Consider the following 16,951-nt stretch of genomic DNA (forward strand, 5'->3'; position numbering starts at 1 on the left):
ACGTTTCTCCTCGAGTTGAGTTCCCTCCTCGAGTCGAGTACCGAGTCCACGAGTCAACAAGCTACTTCTCGTGCCAACTCTACGTTTCTCCTCGAGTCGAGTACCGAGTCCACAAGTCGACAAGCTACTCCTCGTGCCGACTCTACGTTTCTCCTTGAGTCGAGTACCGAGTCCACGAGTCGACAAGCTACTCCTCGTGCCGACTCTACGTTTTACGTTTCTCCTCGAGTTGAGTTCACTCCTCGAGTCGAGTACCGAGTCCACGAGTCGACAAGCTACTCCTCGTGCCGACTCTACGTTTCTCCTCGAGTTGAGTTCACTCCTTGAGTCGAGTACCGAGTCCACGAGTCGACAAGTTACTCCTCGTGCCGACTCTATGTTTCTCCTCGAGTTGAGTTCCTTCCTCGAGTTGAGTACCGAGTACACGAGTCGACAAGCTACTCCTCGTGCCAACTCTACGTTTCTCCTCGAGTTGAGTTCACTCCTCGAGTCGAGTACCGAGTCCACGTGTCGACAAGCTACTCCTCGTGTCGACTCTACGTTTCTCCTCGAGTTGAGTTCACTCCTCGAGTTGAGTACCGAGTCCACGAGTCGACAAGCTACTCCTCGTGCCGAATCTATGTTTCTCCTCGACTTGAGTTCACTCCTCGAGTCGAGTACCGAGTCCACGAGTCGACAAGCTACTCCTCGTGCCGACTCTACATTTCTCCTCAAGTTGAGTTCCCTCCTCGAGTCGAGTACCGAGTCCACGAGTCGACAAGCTACTCGTCGGGCCGACTCTATGTTTCTCCTCGAGTTGAGTTCACTCCTCGAGTCGAGTACCGAGTCCACGAGTCGACAAGCTACTCCTCGTGCCGACTCTACGTTTCTCCTCGAGTTGAGTTCACTCCTCGAGTCGATTACCGAGTCCACGAGTCGACAAGATACTCCTCGTGCCGACTCTATGTTTCTCCTCGAGTTGAGTTCACTCCTCGAGTCGAGTACCAAGTCCACGAGTCGACAAGCTACTCCTCGTGCCGACTCTACGTTTCTCCTCGACTTGAGTTCACTCCTCGAGTAGAGTACCGAGTCCACGAGTCGAAAAGCTACTCCTCGTGCCGACTCTACATTTCTCCTCGAGTTGAGTTCACTCCTCGAGTCAAGTACTGAGTCCACGAGTCGACAAGCTACTCCTTGTGTCGACTCTACATTTCTCCTCGAGTTGAGTTAACTCCTCCAGTCGAGTACCGAGTCCACGAGTCGACAAGCTACTCCTCGTGCCGACTCTACGTTTCTCCTCGAGTTGAGTTCACTCCACGAGTCAAGTACTGAGTCCACGAGTCGACAAGCTACTCCTCGTGCCGACTGTACGTTTTACGTTTCTCCTCGAGTTGAGTTCACTCCTCGAGTCGAGTACCGAGTCCACGAGTCGACAAGCTACTCCTCGTTCCAACTCTACGTTTCTCCTCGAGTTGAGTTCACTCCTTGAGTCGAGTACCGAGTCCACGAGTCGACAAGCTACTCCTCGTGCCAACTCTACGTTTCTCCTCGAGTTGAGTTCACTCCTCGAGTCAAGTACCGAGTCCACGAGTCGACAAGCTACTCCTCGTGCCGACTCTACGTTTCTCCTCGAGTTGAGTTCACTCCTCGAGTCGAGTACCGAGTCCACGAGTCGACAAGCTACTCCTCGTGCCGACTCTACATTTCTCCTCGAGTTGAGTTCACTCCTCGAGTCGAGTACCGAGTCCACGAGTCGACAAGCTACTCCTCGTGCCGACTCTACGTTTCTCCTCGAGTCGAGTACCGAGTCCACGAGTCGACAAGCTACTCCTCGTGCCGACTCTACGTTTTACGTTTCTCCTCGAGTTGAGTTCACTCCTCGAGTCGAGTACCGAGTCCACGAGTCGACAAGCTACTCCTCGTGCCGACTCTACGTTTCTCCTCGAGTTGAGTTCACTCCTTGAGTCGAGTACCGAGTCCACGAGTCGACAAGCTACTCCTCGTGCCGACTCTACGTTTCTCCTCGAGTTGAGTTCCCTCCTCGAGTCGAGTACCGAGTCCACGAGTCAACAAGCTACTTCTCGTGCCAACTCTACGTTTCTCCTCGAGTCGAGTACCGAGTCCACAAGTCGACAAGCTACTCCTCGTGCTGACTCTACGCTTCTCCTCGAGTCGAGTACCGAGTCCACGAGTCGACAAGCTACTCCTCGTGCCGACTCTACATGTCACCTCGAGTTGAGTCCAATCCTCGAGTCAAGTACCGAATCCGCGAGTCGACTAGCCACTCCTCGTGCCGACTCTACATACCTCCTCGGGTCGAGTCTACTCCTCGAGTACCCAAACGTGAAACGCGCACCCGGGCGCCGCACTAACAAACGTGAGTACCCAAACGTGAAACGCGCACCAGGGCGCCGCACTAACAAAGGCACAAGGCTCGACCCAAGAGACCCAACCCGAAAATGCGACCAGCGCACTAAGGTGTCACACTCGCCGGGGATCAAATCTGCACCTAACCTTGCCTGTCACGTGAAGCACGCGCCCGATGGTGCCATGTTCATGAGGTGGTATGGCCACACAAATGTGGCACTGCGCTCGCCGCCCAGCTCGTGAGCCGAAAGGCAGCGAGTTACAAATGGGTTTCAAAGGCTTGCATCCGCCGGACGTATCTGGTCTAGCCAGCGTCCACGGGAAACCTGGCCACACAAATATGGCACCGCGCTCGCCGCCCAGCTCGTGAGCCGAAAAGGAGCGAGTTACAAATGGATTTCAAAGGCTTGCGTCCGCCGGACGTATCTGGTCTAGCCAGCGTCCACGAGAAACTTGGCCACGCGAATGTGGCACCGCGCTCGCCGCCCAGCTTGTGAGCCGAAAGGCAGCGAGTTACAAATGGGTTTCAAAGGCTTGCGTCCACAGGACGTATCTGGCCTAGCCAGCGTCCACGGGAAACATGGCCACACAAATGTGGCACCGCGCTCGCCGCCCAGCTCGTGAGCCGAAAGGCAGCGAGTTACAAATGGGTTTCAAAGGCTTGCGTTCTCCGGACGTATCTGGTCTAGCCAGCGTCCACGGGAAACCCGGCCACACAAATGTGGCACCGCGCTCGCCGCCCAGCTCGTGAGCCGAAAGGCAGCGAGTTACAAATGGGTTTCAAAGGCTTGCGTACGCCGGACGTAACTGGTCTAGGCAGCGTCCACGGAAAACCCGTTGACACCAACGTGACACCAAGGCCCCTCGAGGCCCAAGCTGCGCGAATCGATTACGCCTTCAATGGTAAATCGAGAAAATAAGCTACGCATTGCCAAGCCGCGCAAATCGATTACGCCTTCGCTGGTAAGTCGAGAAAATAAGACGCGCACCGAAAAAACCGTGCGAGTCGACTACGATGGTATGTCGAGAACATAAGACACGCATAAAGCTGTCCCCCGCGAACCCGAGAGCCGCATGAAAACGTAGATTTTGAGTTTCCACTCGACCTACGCTCGGTCGGAAACTCGGGGGGCTAATGTTGTCGGCCCGTCTAGGGCCGACGAGGACAAGGCATCTCTTCGGCCTCACGAGCTCGACCTCGGCCTCACGAGCTCGACCTCGGCCTCATGAGCTCGATCTCGGCCTCATAGACTCGACCTCGGCCTCACGAGCTCGACCTCGGCCTCATAAGCTCGACCTCGGCCTCACGAGCTCGACCTCGGCCTCACGAGCTCGACCTCGGCCTCATAGACTCGACCTCGGCCTCACGAGCTCGACCTCGGCCTCATAATCTCGACCTCAGCCTCACGAGCTCGACCTCGGCCTCATAAGCTCGACCTCGGCCTCACAAGCTCGACCTCGGCCTCACAAGCTCAACCTCGGCCTCACGAGCTCGACCTCGGCTCGGCCTCATGAACTCGACCTCGGCCTCATGAGCTCAACCTCGGCCAAAGGCCGAGCTCGGCTATCCTCGGCCATCGGCCATCCTCGGCCAATGGCCGAGCCTGGCTATCCTCGGCCATTGGCCGGCCCTAGAGCCAGCCTCGGCCAATGGCCGGCTCAAATAGCCTCGGCCATTGGCCGGCCCAAGGGTTAGCCTCGGCCAATGGCCGAGCCAAGGCTATCCTCGGGCAAGGGGTTGCCCAAAATGCCGTTGGTCGCCTATAAGTACCGGGATCCCTCCCCTGGTCCAGGGAATCCATATTTGGATCCCGAAACGCTGTCGAACTCATACTTCACTCGTTTCGCTCATCTTTGGCCTTTCACCCTCTAAAACCTCTATACTCCACCTCAATCCCACTAATGTTGAGCGTCGGAGAGGTAAACAGAGGCACCCCCTCTGTTTCCCCTTTGTAGTTCACGTGTTCTCTCTTCCTTTTCAGGTGCTTGGACGAACTCAAGGGACATTCACAACTATGGGACGACTTGGGATACCAAGTCCGACACGCTCGAGCCGAAGTGAGACCACTTGGTCTGGCCTTGGGTCTAACCACTTTGGGCTTCTAAATGGTTGTCCGAAAATCAGCGACAACACCGCTGCTTAGGTGTCTCAACAAGGACGAGTTGGCGAACATCCTCCATGAAATCCATTAATGCATTTACGAAAACCACTCTAAAAGGCTCTCACTCACTCACAATGCCCTCAAGCAAGGTTATTTTGGGCCACCATGAAAAGGGATGCCTACGAGTGTGCGAGGAAATGAGATGAATGCCAATGCTTTGCACACATCCCGAAGAAGCATCCGGCTCCTCTGAGCACCATCATTGTGATGCAACACTTCACTAAGTAAGGGCGTTGACATTATCGTCAAACTCCCTAGAGCACTAAAACATTATGAGTAACCCATCGTAGCCATAGACTACTTCATCATGTGTTGGAGGCCAATTCATTAGAAAAAATCACCAAGGAAAACACCACAAAGTTCATTTGAAAGAACATTATTTGTCGCCAAGGGATTCTGATTTGAATTGTTACAAACAATGGCTCACAATTCGACAATACTAGAGTGAGAGAGATTTGAGTTCAGCTAAAAATAAAGAAGACATTCTCCTCGCCCCATAATCTGTAGGCAAACGGGCAAGTCGAAGTAGTCAACATGGTAATAACGAACAACCTCAAAAAGAAGCTTGAGGAGAAGAAGGGTGCTTGGGCTGAAGAACTACCGTTCGTGATATGGGTTTACCGGAACAACACCAGGAATGCAACTAGAAAAACACCTTTCTCCATTTTCTATAGGGATTGAAGCTTCAAAATTGATCGAGATAGAGATCCCCACGTTTTGAGTTGAGACTTTCAACGAGGAAGACAACGACGAAGCAGTGGCATTGAGTTAGACATGTTCGACGAGAAAATGTCTGAGGCCCTTACACGCCTCGCTGCACAAAAATGCAAGGTTGAGACGTACTGCAAGTGGTGCACGAATGTTCCAGAACACTCAAGTACAAGGCCCCAAATTGGGATGGACCATACAAAGTATGACAAGTGGTGCATGATGGATCCTACCGCATCGAGTACATGGACGAGACCCCGATAATCCATCCTTGGAATGCATAGCATTTGGGGCAATATTACCAATAATTACCAGCAATCCCCCCATTTTATTGTTTTTTTTAATTCAATAAGCTCTGCGAGCCTATGTTTTAGGATTTTATCACTTTGAATTCAATCAAATCAAATATGTTTTTTTTCTCATTCTAATAATTTTATCTATGCAAAAGTTTTTAAGTCATCACGAAAATGTCTTGTGGGCTAGTGACATAGGTAACAAGACAAGCGCCAACGAGCAATACTGGAAAACACACCTAAAATACACAAAACACCAAGTGCGTCCCCAAAACACTTGTCGGAGGATACGCTCGTCAAAGGAAACACAATCAATAAAGCACTCAAGTCGCAACCCGAAAACATGAGACGTTTACCAAGGGAACATGTTCGCTCAGGAGCAAGGACTCTAGCCTTAGGATGGTTCAGCATCAAAAGGTTACATCCTCACGCTCATACGATCGCTACATGTAAAACAATTACCCTAACTTGGAAAATGGGAAACGGTTTTAAAAACACATCACACTCGGTAAGGAATAAGGATCCAAACTACATGAAGGTTTCGTGCCAAATCAAAGGCAATAAGCCCACTTGATCGCCAATGCGGGACGCACTCGTTCTGACCCGAAAATGCAACATGCTTCCAAAGACAACATGCTCGTTCACGAATAAGGAATTAGCACCGATGATGGTTTGAGGTCAAAAGGCTGCATATATGAACCCACATCATCGCTTTATGTGAATCATTAGGCCTAACTATCAAAGATGGAAAACGGACCAAAGTGGCGATACAACTGCTTAGGGACCAAGAGCCAATTCTAGCTAAGTGGGGAATACTTGTCACCCTTTGACAAAAATGACATTCTCACTGAAACACGCTACTGCTACTTGGAACAAAAGCACACACAAAGCATCGAATATTGCACTAAAACCTCACGAGGCACAATAAGAAAGGGAAACTATATCAAATGAGAAAACTCGCTTCTTTTCTTCTTCATTCAAACAAATGAGAAAAACGAGAAAAATAAAGAGATAGAGAGACATAGAAGGAAAAGAATCATAAGATTGTGAATAGTACATTTCAAATTACTATTAGAAGAGTTTGATCAGATTTTGACTATTCAAGTTATTCCAGGGAAAAGACTTTATAATGATAATACAAACTTCAAGAATAATGAATGGTTCACGTTATTGTTTTACTCAATTATTACATCAGGTTTCCATAAAATAAAACTTATTGTACTTTAAGTAAATACAACATTTTTCATCTACTTGTGGGCACTAAACCCAAAACAATCCCACTTGACTCAAAGTAAATGTGAATGATTCTTTACTTCTAATACAACCAAATTTCATATCGAAGAGTTAATCGCTAAAGTCTTTGTTAATGAATTCACCAGATTGTTCAACCATTAATGTTGTTACGTTGTGTGTTGGCTTATTTTTTTACTGCGAATTGTTGAGGAAAGATGTCGGTCAATATGCTTCAAAATTTGTAGAGACAACTTTCTCTTTATGCGCAAACTGTATTTCTGGCAAGTTTCTTGTTTTGCCAGATCATATCGCTGAAGACATTCCCTGATGATCTTCACACATTTATGCATAAGGAAACCCTAGTTCGACTTTCAGGTTTGTATGACTGCTATAAAAGCCGAGTGCTCCCCCTTTAGCAGTTCTCGACGCTTTATCAAATATTTTGGGCTCCTAGACATGCTCGATTGCCGGACTGGGAAACTATTCGTTTTGATAAGAGCGGTGTAATTTTACAACCACTAATCCAGAAGTCTGAGTGTCTATGAGAATTGGGTCTTGTGTATACGTGATTAATGTCTTCACGTGCGTTGAAATTGAAGCTGACCAAGCATCGGAGCGTGCTTGAAGAGTGGTTTTGAGAGGGGTCTCAAATTCAGGGGGAGTAATTGTTTCCAGGGCGTTGATGTCTATGTTGTTCATGTAAGTCCTTATTTGTACTATTGACTACTTGATAGTGAAATCATTTCCACTGGCTGTGAGCCCCAATACGTAGGTGACGTTGCACCGAACTGGGTAACCATATTATGTGTTTTTACATTTACGCATTGTTGATTTCATTATCCATAATCTGCAATAAAGCAAGTTGTCGAACATATTGCTGCTACATTGTGTGCGTAATATTGCCTCTCACTCAAAACAGAATTTCAGTTAAGATCTTCTATGAAAAATCTCACATAGGAGATGAGATTTTCTCTCTATATTTTTTGAATTCTTATGGCTCCTTTGAGTTTGCTACAACCCCACTGTTATCATAATAAAGTGTCATAAGCTCGTTAGCAGCTGGAATAACTTTTAAATGCCGAAAGAGCTTTGTAAGCCACATAACTTCCTTTGCAATTTAACAAGCTACAACATACTCAGCTTCCATTGCTCCTTTTCATTTGATTCGTTCATCGACAAAGAAAGTGATAGCGATACCAAAGTATAGGTATGGTATGTGCTCGATTATTTTGAAGCTCAATTTTGCGAAGGGAACGATCGGCTTTATTTTTATTTTATTTTGTTGAGACCATGATTATAAATTTCCATTGAGATTATTACTAGTTCATGCAACAGACTTTTTAAATTGCGACCAGGTTCTCTCTTCCCAAGGCATCTAAGGATGGTGCAAAGACTCGCATTTTGGTGGATGCCATGGCTATTGACATTGAGATCGGATTTTGGCTTGGATTTGAATTTAAGAAGACGGATCCTTCTGTCCATGAAATCTATTGATGCCTTATTTTGGATTTTCATGTGAAACCTCTCGCCATGACTTTCCCATATTTCAGAAAAGACTGAGCTAGAGGTTCTCACCGCATCCTCCCTCTTTGCCGGAGATGGAAGACCTCTGTGATCGTTGGTCCGAGCTGACATTGGCGAGGATGAAGATGAGGAAGTGATGGTGTTCGAGGAGTAGGAACTCGCAAGCACCAAGGTGGACTACTCGAGCTGCCTGCTGGGACGGCTCCTGCGAGCGAGGTCCTTTAATCGGAACGCCTTAATAAACGTTATGGCGAACATTTGGAAGCCGAAAGGGAAGCTGGAAATCAGTGATTATGATAAGGGCGGCTTTTGCTTCAAGTTCGAACTGCCGGCCGACAAAAAGAGAGTTTGGGACTGGGGACCGTGGACGTTCGATAAATCCTTGCTGGTCCTCGAAGACCCGGAGTTGGGGAAAGAAGAGGAGTTCCGGTTCATGGAATTCCGGGTTCAAATTCATGGGGTCCCGATGAGATACAGATCTGCCAAGATGGGTGAGCTTATTGGGAAAAGACTTGGGCGTTTGGTGAGGGTGGATAAAGAAAAGGGCGACCATATTAGAGATGAGTTTATCCGGGTTCGGGTGGCGTTGGATATCGGGAACCCCCTGGTAAAGGGCACTAACATTATGTTTGGAAAGGAAAAAATTTGGATCTCGTTCAAGTTCGAAAAGCTAGGAGACTTTTGCTATACCTGTGGGAGCTTGGGCCATGGAGTCTCGGACTGCAAGGACAAGGTCGGTGAAGATGGACCGCCGAGATTCGGTGCTTGGCTCCGGGGAGAAACCCCAAACAAAATGGCGGGTGGGACAAGGCGATTCAGTGGTGTTGGGTCTTCCTCTGTGATGGGTTGGGCTGGCCCAGATCGATCGACCTCTACTGCTGGATCTCCGAGCCCGAAGTCTGGTTCGACCAGGAAGGAGATGCGAGGGAAGGACGACGGCGACGTTGGAATGGGTACTAACCAGCAGGGGAGCAAGCACGGCCATGACGCTGCGAAGATGGAAGTGGATCGGGATGCTTCCGGAGTGGACAACGTCCACCCCAATCAAGACGCGGCGACCGAGATGGAGCGGTCTGGGGAAGGCTCCTCAACCGAAGGACCCGAGACAGGCGCCAAGAAGGTCCGAGGCTGGAGCGGGCGAGGCTGCTACCGACGCGAGGAAGCCAGGGATTCTGATGACTGGGCTTCGCCGTGAAATGACCAGTCCGGCGGTGAACCAAAACCTGGCGCCTAGAAAACCCGAGATCAAATCTGGCGAGGCTAGTGAAGCTTGGACGGTAAATAAAGATGAAACCCCACCGGAGAAAGCCTCTGGAGCGCCGGAGAGACCTGAGGTGAGCCATGCCCAACGGGAAAACACCGACAACACCTCGAAGACCGTGCCTACTTACCATTCTTGGAGAGACAAGCAAAACCCTAAACCGAGTAGGGAGGATTTCCAACCTGATTTGGGGGAGAGTGGTTGCAACGTCTCTTTACTCCAGGAAGGTGATCCTGGGAGAAGGGGAGAGACATTGGCTTTTCAGGGGTTTGGTGAGGAAAGTTTGGGGAATGGCGTGACTTCTGGCGCTCAGACCTGTGGAGAAAGTTTTGCCAAATTTGGGATGCTTTATCCTGCGAGACCGAAGAGCATGGGCCCCACGACCATTACTGGGGGGGCTGACCCGGTCAACCTTGAGATGAAGACCAATGTGTATAAGGCTGAGGCTATTGGGCCGAATTCCTTGGTGTCTGATCCTGGGGCTCCCACTGTGCCGACGCATACGGGCCCGAATGGGTCAGTTGGGCCTCCTTCACAGCTTGATATATACCCTGATGGGCCTGTTAGGCTTGCCCTGGCTAAGGAACACACGGCCAACCCCAAAAATAAGCCCATTGGACGCAAGACGGCACAGGAGTAGGCCACGAAAGCCGGCCCAACACAGGTGGGGATGGGAGAAAGCGAAGGCGGATCGAGAAAGAGGAAAATTAGCGAGAATATCAGATTCAGGAACGTGAAGAAAATGGCGCACACTTTTTAAGCCGGCGGAAGGGAGACTAGCACGGAGGACGATACTACCGGGAATTGGGCGGGGCCTCCTCTACAGGTGGACAAGGTAAGTATTTCTTCCCCTTTATCTTATTCTATGGCGAGGGATCATGGGAAGACACAAGTGTCTAGTACTGCTAGTTTGGTTACGAGTAACTTAGGAGCTTCTGACGGTTCAGATTTGACTAAGGATAATTTGATTGAGAGAGCGGCGCCCCTCAAGGACGAGGGCCGCCGAACGCAATGATTGGCGTTATATGGAACGTCCAGGGGTTGGGAAACCCCGGGACGAAGGGAGCCCTCAGATCCCATGTTCTAGATCATAAGCCGGATTTTCTTTTTCTGTCAAAGACGACGCTTAGGAAGGACGGGGCTGAGAGGGTGAGAGTGTTGCTTGGGTTCGAGGGTTGCGTGACTCTTGAGTGTCTTTGTAGGAGCGGAGGCTTGATGTTTCTCTGGAATAAGCCAGTGAAGTTTCTACTTGGGACTATGTCGAGATATCATATTGAGGGGGACTTGGTCAGTGGGGATGGTATTATGTGGAGGTTTGTGGGGATTTATGGTGATCCGGTGTCCTCGCAGAGGAGACACACGTGGGAGCTTCTTCTGTTGGAATCGATCTAGGGTTTAAGAAAATAATTAATGCTTCGGTAAGCGACGGAATTTTAAAAAATTTCTTTTACAAGTAAAAACGGTTTTTTACTAACCTAGACAAAAGAGCAAGTACACGTAATTAAAAACTATTATGAGCTAAGAGGTTTACTAACCTTTCTTGAAGCTTGATCTTTGAGAAGCTCTTAGAAAGTTGCAACGCTCGTCTCCCCTCGCAGCACGTCCCTCTTTCTTTCCTCGGCACCTCGAGCAACCACGAAAGTTTCTATCACTAAATCACTCGAGAGAAAAGGAATTAGTGAGTGGGCACTTTTAAACACTACGACTTAAGAACGAGTCTTGAAGTCGCAGAGCTAAACTCTAGGTCAAATGAGGACCTAGGTGCCAAGACAAAAATCGAAAATAAACTAGAGAGAGAGAGAGAGGAGTTCGGCCAAAGTTCTAGAGAGAGAGTCTCTCAAATCTCTTAAACTTGGATTGAATGAATTGTGAAAAAAAAGGGGCTCCTATTTATAGGAGAGGTCTCACCTTCTATAAGGTAGTTTCCTCTTCTATAGAATATCACATATTCACGAGCCAATTACCTCTTTTCCCACTTGAGATGCTCGGCCAAGGTTGCCTTCTAGAGGGCTTGGATTTGTTTCCATTTTTGTTCTTTGCCTTGCCTTGTCTCTCTCTTGGCCGATTACCCTAAAGCATCATCATGCAAATTTGTTTCCTCTTTTTCTTTTGGCAAGTATCTTGATACATTTATGCACAAAATAATCTCTCCTATTTCTCTATAGGGTAGGCGCCCAAACTCATTCTAGAAGGAGCTTCTAGAAGCTTCTTCATTTGTTCATGACAACATGAGAAAGGCCCATTAAGAATTTTCAATAAAATTCTCATGAAATGAAATTAATCCACAAGGCCCAATAAGACTAGTATTGGCCGAGTGATGCATGTCATCAAATGACCTTGTCAAAAAGTTTATTGACATTCATTTCATCATATGTCTCAAAAGACAAAATTACCCTTTTGACAATTTTCGTTCTTGTTTTGACTTAGCTTCCAGTTTAACTATTCCTACTCGATGTGATTCGTGACAGTGACCTCATGGACCCAAATGAACAAAGCTTGAGCTAAACACTTCGACTCAAAAGTTCACAAACCTTTTCCAAGTTTAGCTTAATGCCAACTGACTCCACTAAAGAGTTGACACTGAAAATCTCTCGGTTCAAATGAAAAGCATGATGCAATTCATACATAGTGACTTCGAGACATAAGAGGTTAAATGGTTTGTTCTTATCTTGTCTCTAGAAGTGCACTGGTCAATTCAGTACCTTCGGAAGATACCTAGAAGAACTATAGAGTCTCCAACTCTCAATGCCTCATAACCAGACATCATAGATTCTTCTAACAATCGTACTGAGGTCAATAGTCCTTTGACCCTAAGATTGGGAATATATCGTTTTAAGCAAACTACGAAGAGTTTATTCATGCAAATCTACATTTGTCTCTTCGTAAGTTGTTAAGTTTGTTTATGGACTAAAAGACTAAGGTTTTATCATAAAGCTTCAAACAAAGAAAGAATGAATGAACGTTTCAACTATTTATTAATGAATAAGCAATTACAAGGAAGAGTCTTCGTAAGACTATATGACATCAAATGTACATAAATAGACACTACTACTCTTCTTGTGGGCACCATTGACAACATCTTCGTCGGCTACATGGGAAACACAGGGGTCCTTGGCTTGTTGGAGGGGACATGAATGAGGTAGTTATGAATACGGAGATCAGAGGGGGTCGCGACAGGGGTCCTGGCCAGCTTCTGGCCTTTCGAGAGATGATCGTGGATTGTGATGTTCAAGACTTGGGGTTCGAGGGGGATATCTTTACGTGGCGAAGAGGGGGGATAGAGGAACGGCTTGATCGATGTCTAGCCAGCCACAACTGGCGGGACATCTTCCCCCGGGCCAGTGTGCAACACCTCAGATTCTGGAACTCGGACCACAGACCCCTTCTGCTGCGTACAGAAGGGACTGGGACTACGCGCCAGCGTAGGGGACCGAGGAGATTCTTCTTTGAGGAAGCCTGGTGTGGGGAACCTGGGTGCGACGAGGTAGTTCGGAGGACTTGGGATAGAAACAGAGGGGGTGATCGGAATCAGACGATGTTGGACTTGATTAGGCAGTGCAGAGAGGCCCTAGGCCGATGGGGCTACGAGAAAAACAGAGGGCTAAAGGACCGGATTGAGAAACAAAAAGCGGTTGTTGATTTGGTGGGTAGATCTGGTCCAAATTTCTGTATAGAAGTCTTTCGCCGCGAAGAAAGACAACTGAACGCTCTGTTGGATAAGGAAGAACAGTTTTGGAGGTAAAGGAGCAGAGCTTCCTGGATGAAGTGTGGTGATAGGAATACGAAGTTTTTCCAACGCAAGGCTACAAGGAGGAGGAAGAGGAACAATATCAGTGGCCTGTTTGATGAGAGTGAGATCTGGCGCAGCAGCGGGGTAGAGGTCGAGGGAGTGATCTCCAGGTACTTCGAGGATATTTTCAGCTCTGCTCGGCCGTCTCTACGTGATATTGAGGCGGTGGTCGAGGGCATTCAGCCTAGGATCTCGGAGGAGATGAACCAGGAGCTTGAATGCCAGTTCGAGATTGTGGAGGTGAGGAGTGCGCTCTCCTCGATGGACCCTATTAAAGCCTCGGGAAAAGATTGTTTCCCGACAATCTTCTACCAGAAATATTGGGATGTGGTTGGGGAGTCGGTTTCAGAGACCTGCCTTGGTATCCTCAACGAAGGGAAGGAAGTGGGGGGCATTAATGACACTGTCATCACGCTTATCCCTAAGAATGAGGAACCTAAGCGAGTGAGTGAGTTTCGGCCCATCAGTCTGTGTAACGTTGTCTATAAGATTATTGCTAAGTGTCTTGTTTTTCGACTGAAAGGCACTATGCATGCGGCTATATCAGAAAATCAGAGCGCGTTCGTGGGTGGTAGGCTTATCTTCGACAACGTTATGGTGGGTTTCGAGGCACTCCACATGATGAAGCGAGGCAGGTTTGGGAACGGGAGGTGGGCGTCCCTTAAGCTTGACATGGCGAAGGCTTATGACCGGGTTGAGTGGACCTACCTGGAGGCGGTGATGCTGAGGCTCGGATACTCGGCCCAATGGGTAGAAAAAGTGATGAGATGTGTCTCCTCGGTTCGGTTTGCCTTCAACATTAATGGGTCCACTAGGGGCCACGTGGTTCCTCAGAGAGGTCTCCGCCAAGGTGACCTGCTATCTCCCTTCCTCTTCCTTTTCTGCTCTTAGGGTCTCTCGAGTCTCTTCAGAGCGGGAGAGCGAACGGGGGTTATTAGTGGGGTCCGTTTCGGAAACCTTCGTGTGTCCCACCTCCTGTTTGCAGATGATAGTTTGATGTTCTTTAAGGCGTGCCTTGAGGAGTGCGAGGCTGTGGTGGATCAGATCCTCCGGGTTTACTCTACGGCCTCGGGTCAGCTGGTCAATTTTCAGAAATCCGATGTCTATTTTGGTAAAGACGTCGGGATGGAGGAGAAGGAGCTTTTCGCCCATATCCTTGGAGTTCGGAGGACGGAATGCCATAAACGTTATTTAGGCCTCCCCGCGTTCACATGACGAAAAAAGAAAGAGCTCTTCGATTACGTGAGAGAGCGCATATGGGAGAAGATTAAGGGTTGGAATGGCCGTTTCTTCTCATAGGCCGGTAGAGAAGTTCTTATTAAGTCCATCCTTCAGGCTATTCCATGCTTTGTGGCCTCCTGCCTTAAGCTTCCAAAGACTCTGATCTCAGAGATTCACTCGGCTATAGCAAAGTTCTGGTGGGGGAATCGCAATGGGGCCAATAAGACAAACTGGGTGACTTGGGAGGTCCTCGTGCGGAACAAGATGGAGGGTGGCATGGGTTTTAGAGACCTGGAAAAGTTCAACCAAGCCCTGATCACTAAGAATGTGTGGAGATTCCTCAGACGGCCTGATAGTTTAGTGGGCAAGGTCTTCAGCGAGAGTTACTATCCACACGGGGACATCTTGAGTGGTCATTGCGGTTCGAACAGCTCCTTTATGTGGCGCAGTCTGGTTTGGGGGAGGGAGATCATCCTGGCTGGCACGAGATGGAACATTGGGGATGGCGAGTCGGTCATGGTTATGGGAGATAAGTGGATCCCCAGACCGAGATCCTTTTCGTGGGTTGACCCCCCCTGATCCCTCCTGATTTGAGAGTTGCGGAGCTGATGAGGTTGGACGGGGATTGGGACGAGCCGCTAATTCAGGCCATGTTTCAAGAGGAAGACGCCAGGGCAATCCTGAGTATCCCGTGCGGTGGTGATGGGGTCCCGGATCGACGTCGTTGGCACTACACAGATGATGGAGAATACACGGTCAAAAGCAGGTACCGGGTGGCTATGGAACCCACCTTTGAAGCCAGCTCGTCCGACCAGTCACTAACAGAGGAATGGTGGAGAAAATTCTGGAAACTAAAAGTTCCTCCTAAGGTGAAGCTCTTTATTTGGAGAGTTTGCAAGGGTCGGATCCCGACTCCCACCGCTTTGGTCAAAAGAAAGGTTATCACTGACGACCGCTGCCCTATTTGTATCGGGATGGCTGAGACGGTTCATCATGCGTTCTGGGGCTGCAAGTGGAGTAGGAAGGCCTGGAAAGAGGCGGGTTTCGGCGGGATTCTCCCGGCGCACGGGGAGGGCGAGGCTTTTGCCAACATTCTCAGAGCGGCGGACTCTCTCGAGGTGAGTAATTTTGAATTTTATATCACTATCATTTGGGAATTATGGAATCACATGAACAATATCGTCTTGGGAAAGAAGGCTTGGAATCAGGCAGAGCTTGTTCAGTGGATTGGGAGTTTCCTCGAAGAGTTCAGAGACGCGAACAAGACGACGCGGGGAGAAGAGAAGATGACGACCAAGCCTAGGTGGATCCCTCCGACGCAAGGAACAATCTCGGTGACTGTGGATGCTACGCTAGATCAGGACCAGGGAGGGTTCGGTGTGGGGTGCATTGCTCGTGACCACACCGGAAGGGTGTTAGCCTCGCAAACGTTTTCCCAAGCTAGGGGATACCCCCCAGCTTGCGGAGGCGTTTGCGATTCTCCAAGGCGTAGTTTTGGCTAGTAGCATCGGCGGGTCGAGATTGGAGCTTCATTCGGATTGCTCGGAGGTGGTCAAGGCGGTGGCCGAGGGGGAGACTCTCGCGACTGAGCTCGGGACGATTTTGCATCGCATCAAGAGAGAGGTTAGGAATTTGATTGAGTTTAAAATTATGCATATTCCTCGTCTCTGTAATATCGCGGCGCACAATTTAGCCCGTTTTGCTGTTACTCATAGATCTAACTCGAGATGGAGGGGGCTTGTCCCTCCTTGCTTGGAGGAGGCCATTAGACCCGATGATAGAGAGATTCAATCCCACTTCTTGGGATAGGGTTTTTTCATTTTTGGGCTTGTTTAGTCGTTTGCGTGGTTGTGTATTGTTTTTTCTATCTCTTGTAACCACGGTATTCCTCCGCCATATGTGAGGGCTTTTATGAAATCTATGTGGCACTGACCACATTTCTAAAAAAAAAAATGAAAATTTAGTGCGGTCAACCAAATAAAAATTATTAAATGCATTCGCTTTACAAATTCATAATGTATTTTCATCTAAGGAACAAATTTTTTTTTATTATGTTTATACAAAGCCTCTTTGTAGGGATGGCAACGGGTACGGGTAAAGCCGGGTACACCTATTCCGTTACCCGTACCCGCTATAATTTTTTACCCATTACCCGGACCCGTTTACCCGGATTTTGAGACGGGCCAGGTAACGGGGATACCCGCCGGGTAAGCGGGTTAAAAATATTAGACCCGTTACTCGTTTACCCGGTTTAAAAAAAGGGTAGCGGGTCGGGTAGACCGGGTTACCCGTTTACCCGTTTATAAAATAAAAATCCATCAACAATATAAAGTTTAAAAATAATAAAATTTAGGTGAAAAATATCAAAGTGCTACTACAATATAAAAAACATTAAAATTCAAAATAAATAAAT

The 16,951-nt window shown here is 48.5% G+C and overlaps 1 protein-coding gene across 1 annotated transcript; it reads left to right on the forward strand.

The window, feature by feature from the left end:
* The first annotated feature begins 12,672 nt into the window (after window positions 1-12,672).
* Window positions 12,673-13,269, forward strand: LOC149404236 (uncharacterized). The gene has a single exon (XM_089607459.1). The coding sequence runs from the start codon at window positions 12,673-12,675 to the stop codon at window positions 13,267-13,269; it is 597 nt and encodes a 198-aa protein (XP_089463585.1).
* The last annotated feature ends 3,682 nt before the right edge of the window (window positions 13,270-16,951 follow it).

This window comes from Urtica dioica, chromosome 2, assembly GCF_054948205.1.
Source record: "Urtica dioica subsp. dioica isolate 48M chromosome 2, U.dioica_male_clone48M_v1_H2, whole genome shotgun sequence".
Lineage (NCBI taxonomy): Eukaryota > Viridiplantae > Streptophyta > Magnoliopsida > Rosales > Urticaceae > Urtica > Urtica dioica.

Bases quoted from the DNA above. Each gene is read 5' to 3' on its own strand.
- LOC149404236 (XM_089607459.1), top strand. From the start codon at position 12,673: ATGAATACGGAGATCAGAGGGGGTCGCGACAGGGGTCCTGGCCAGCTT.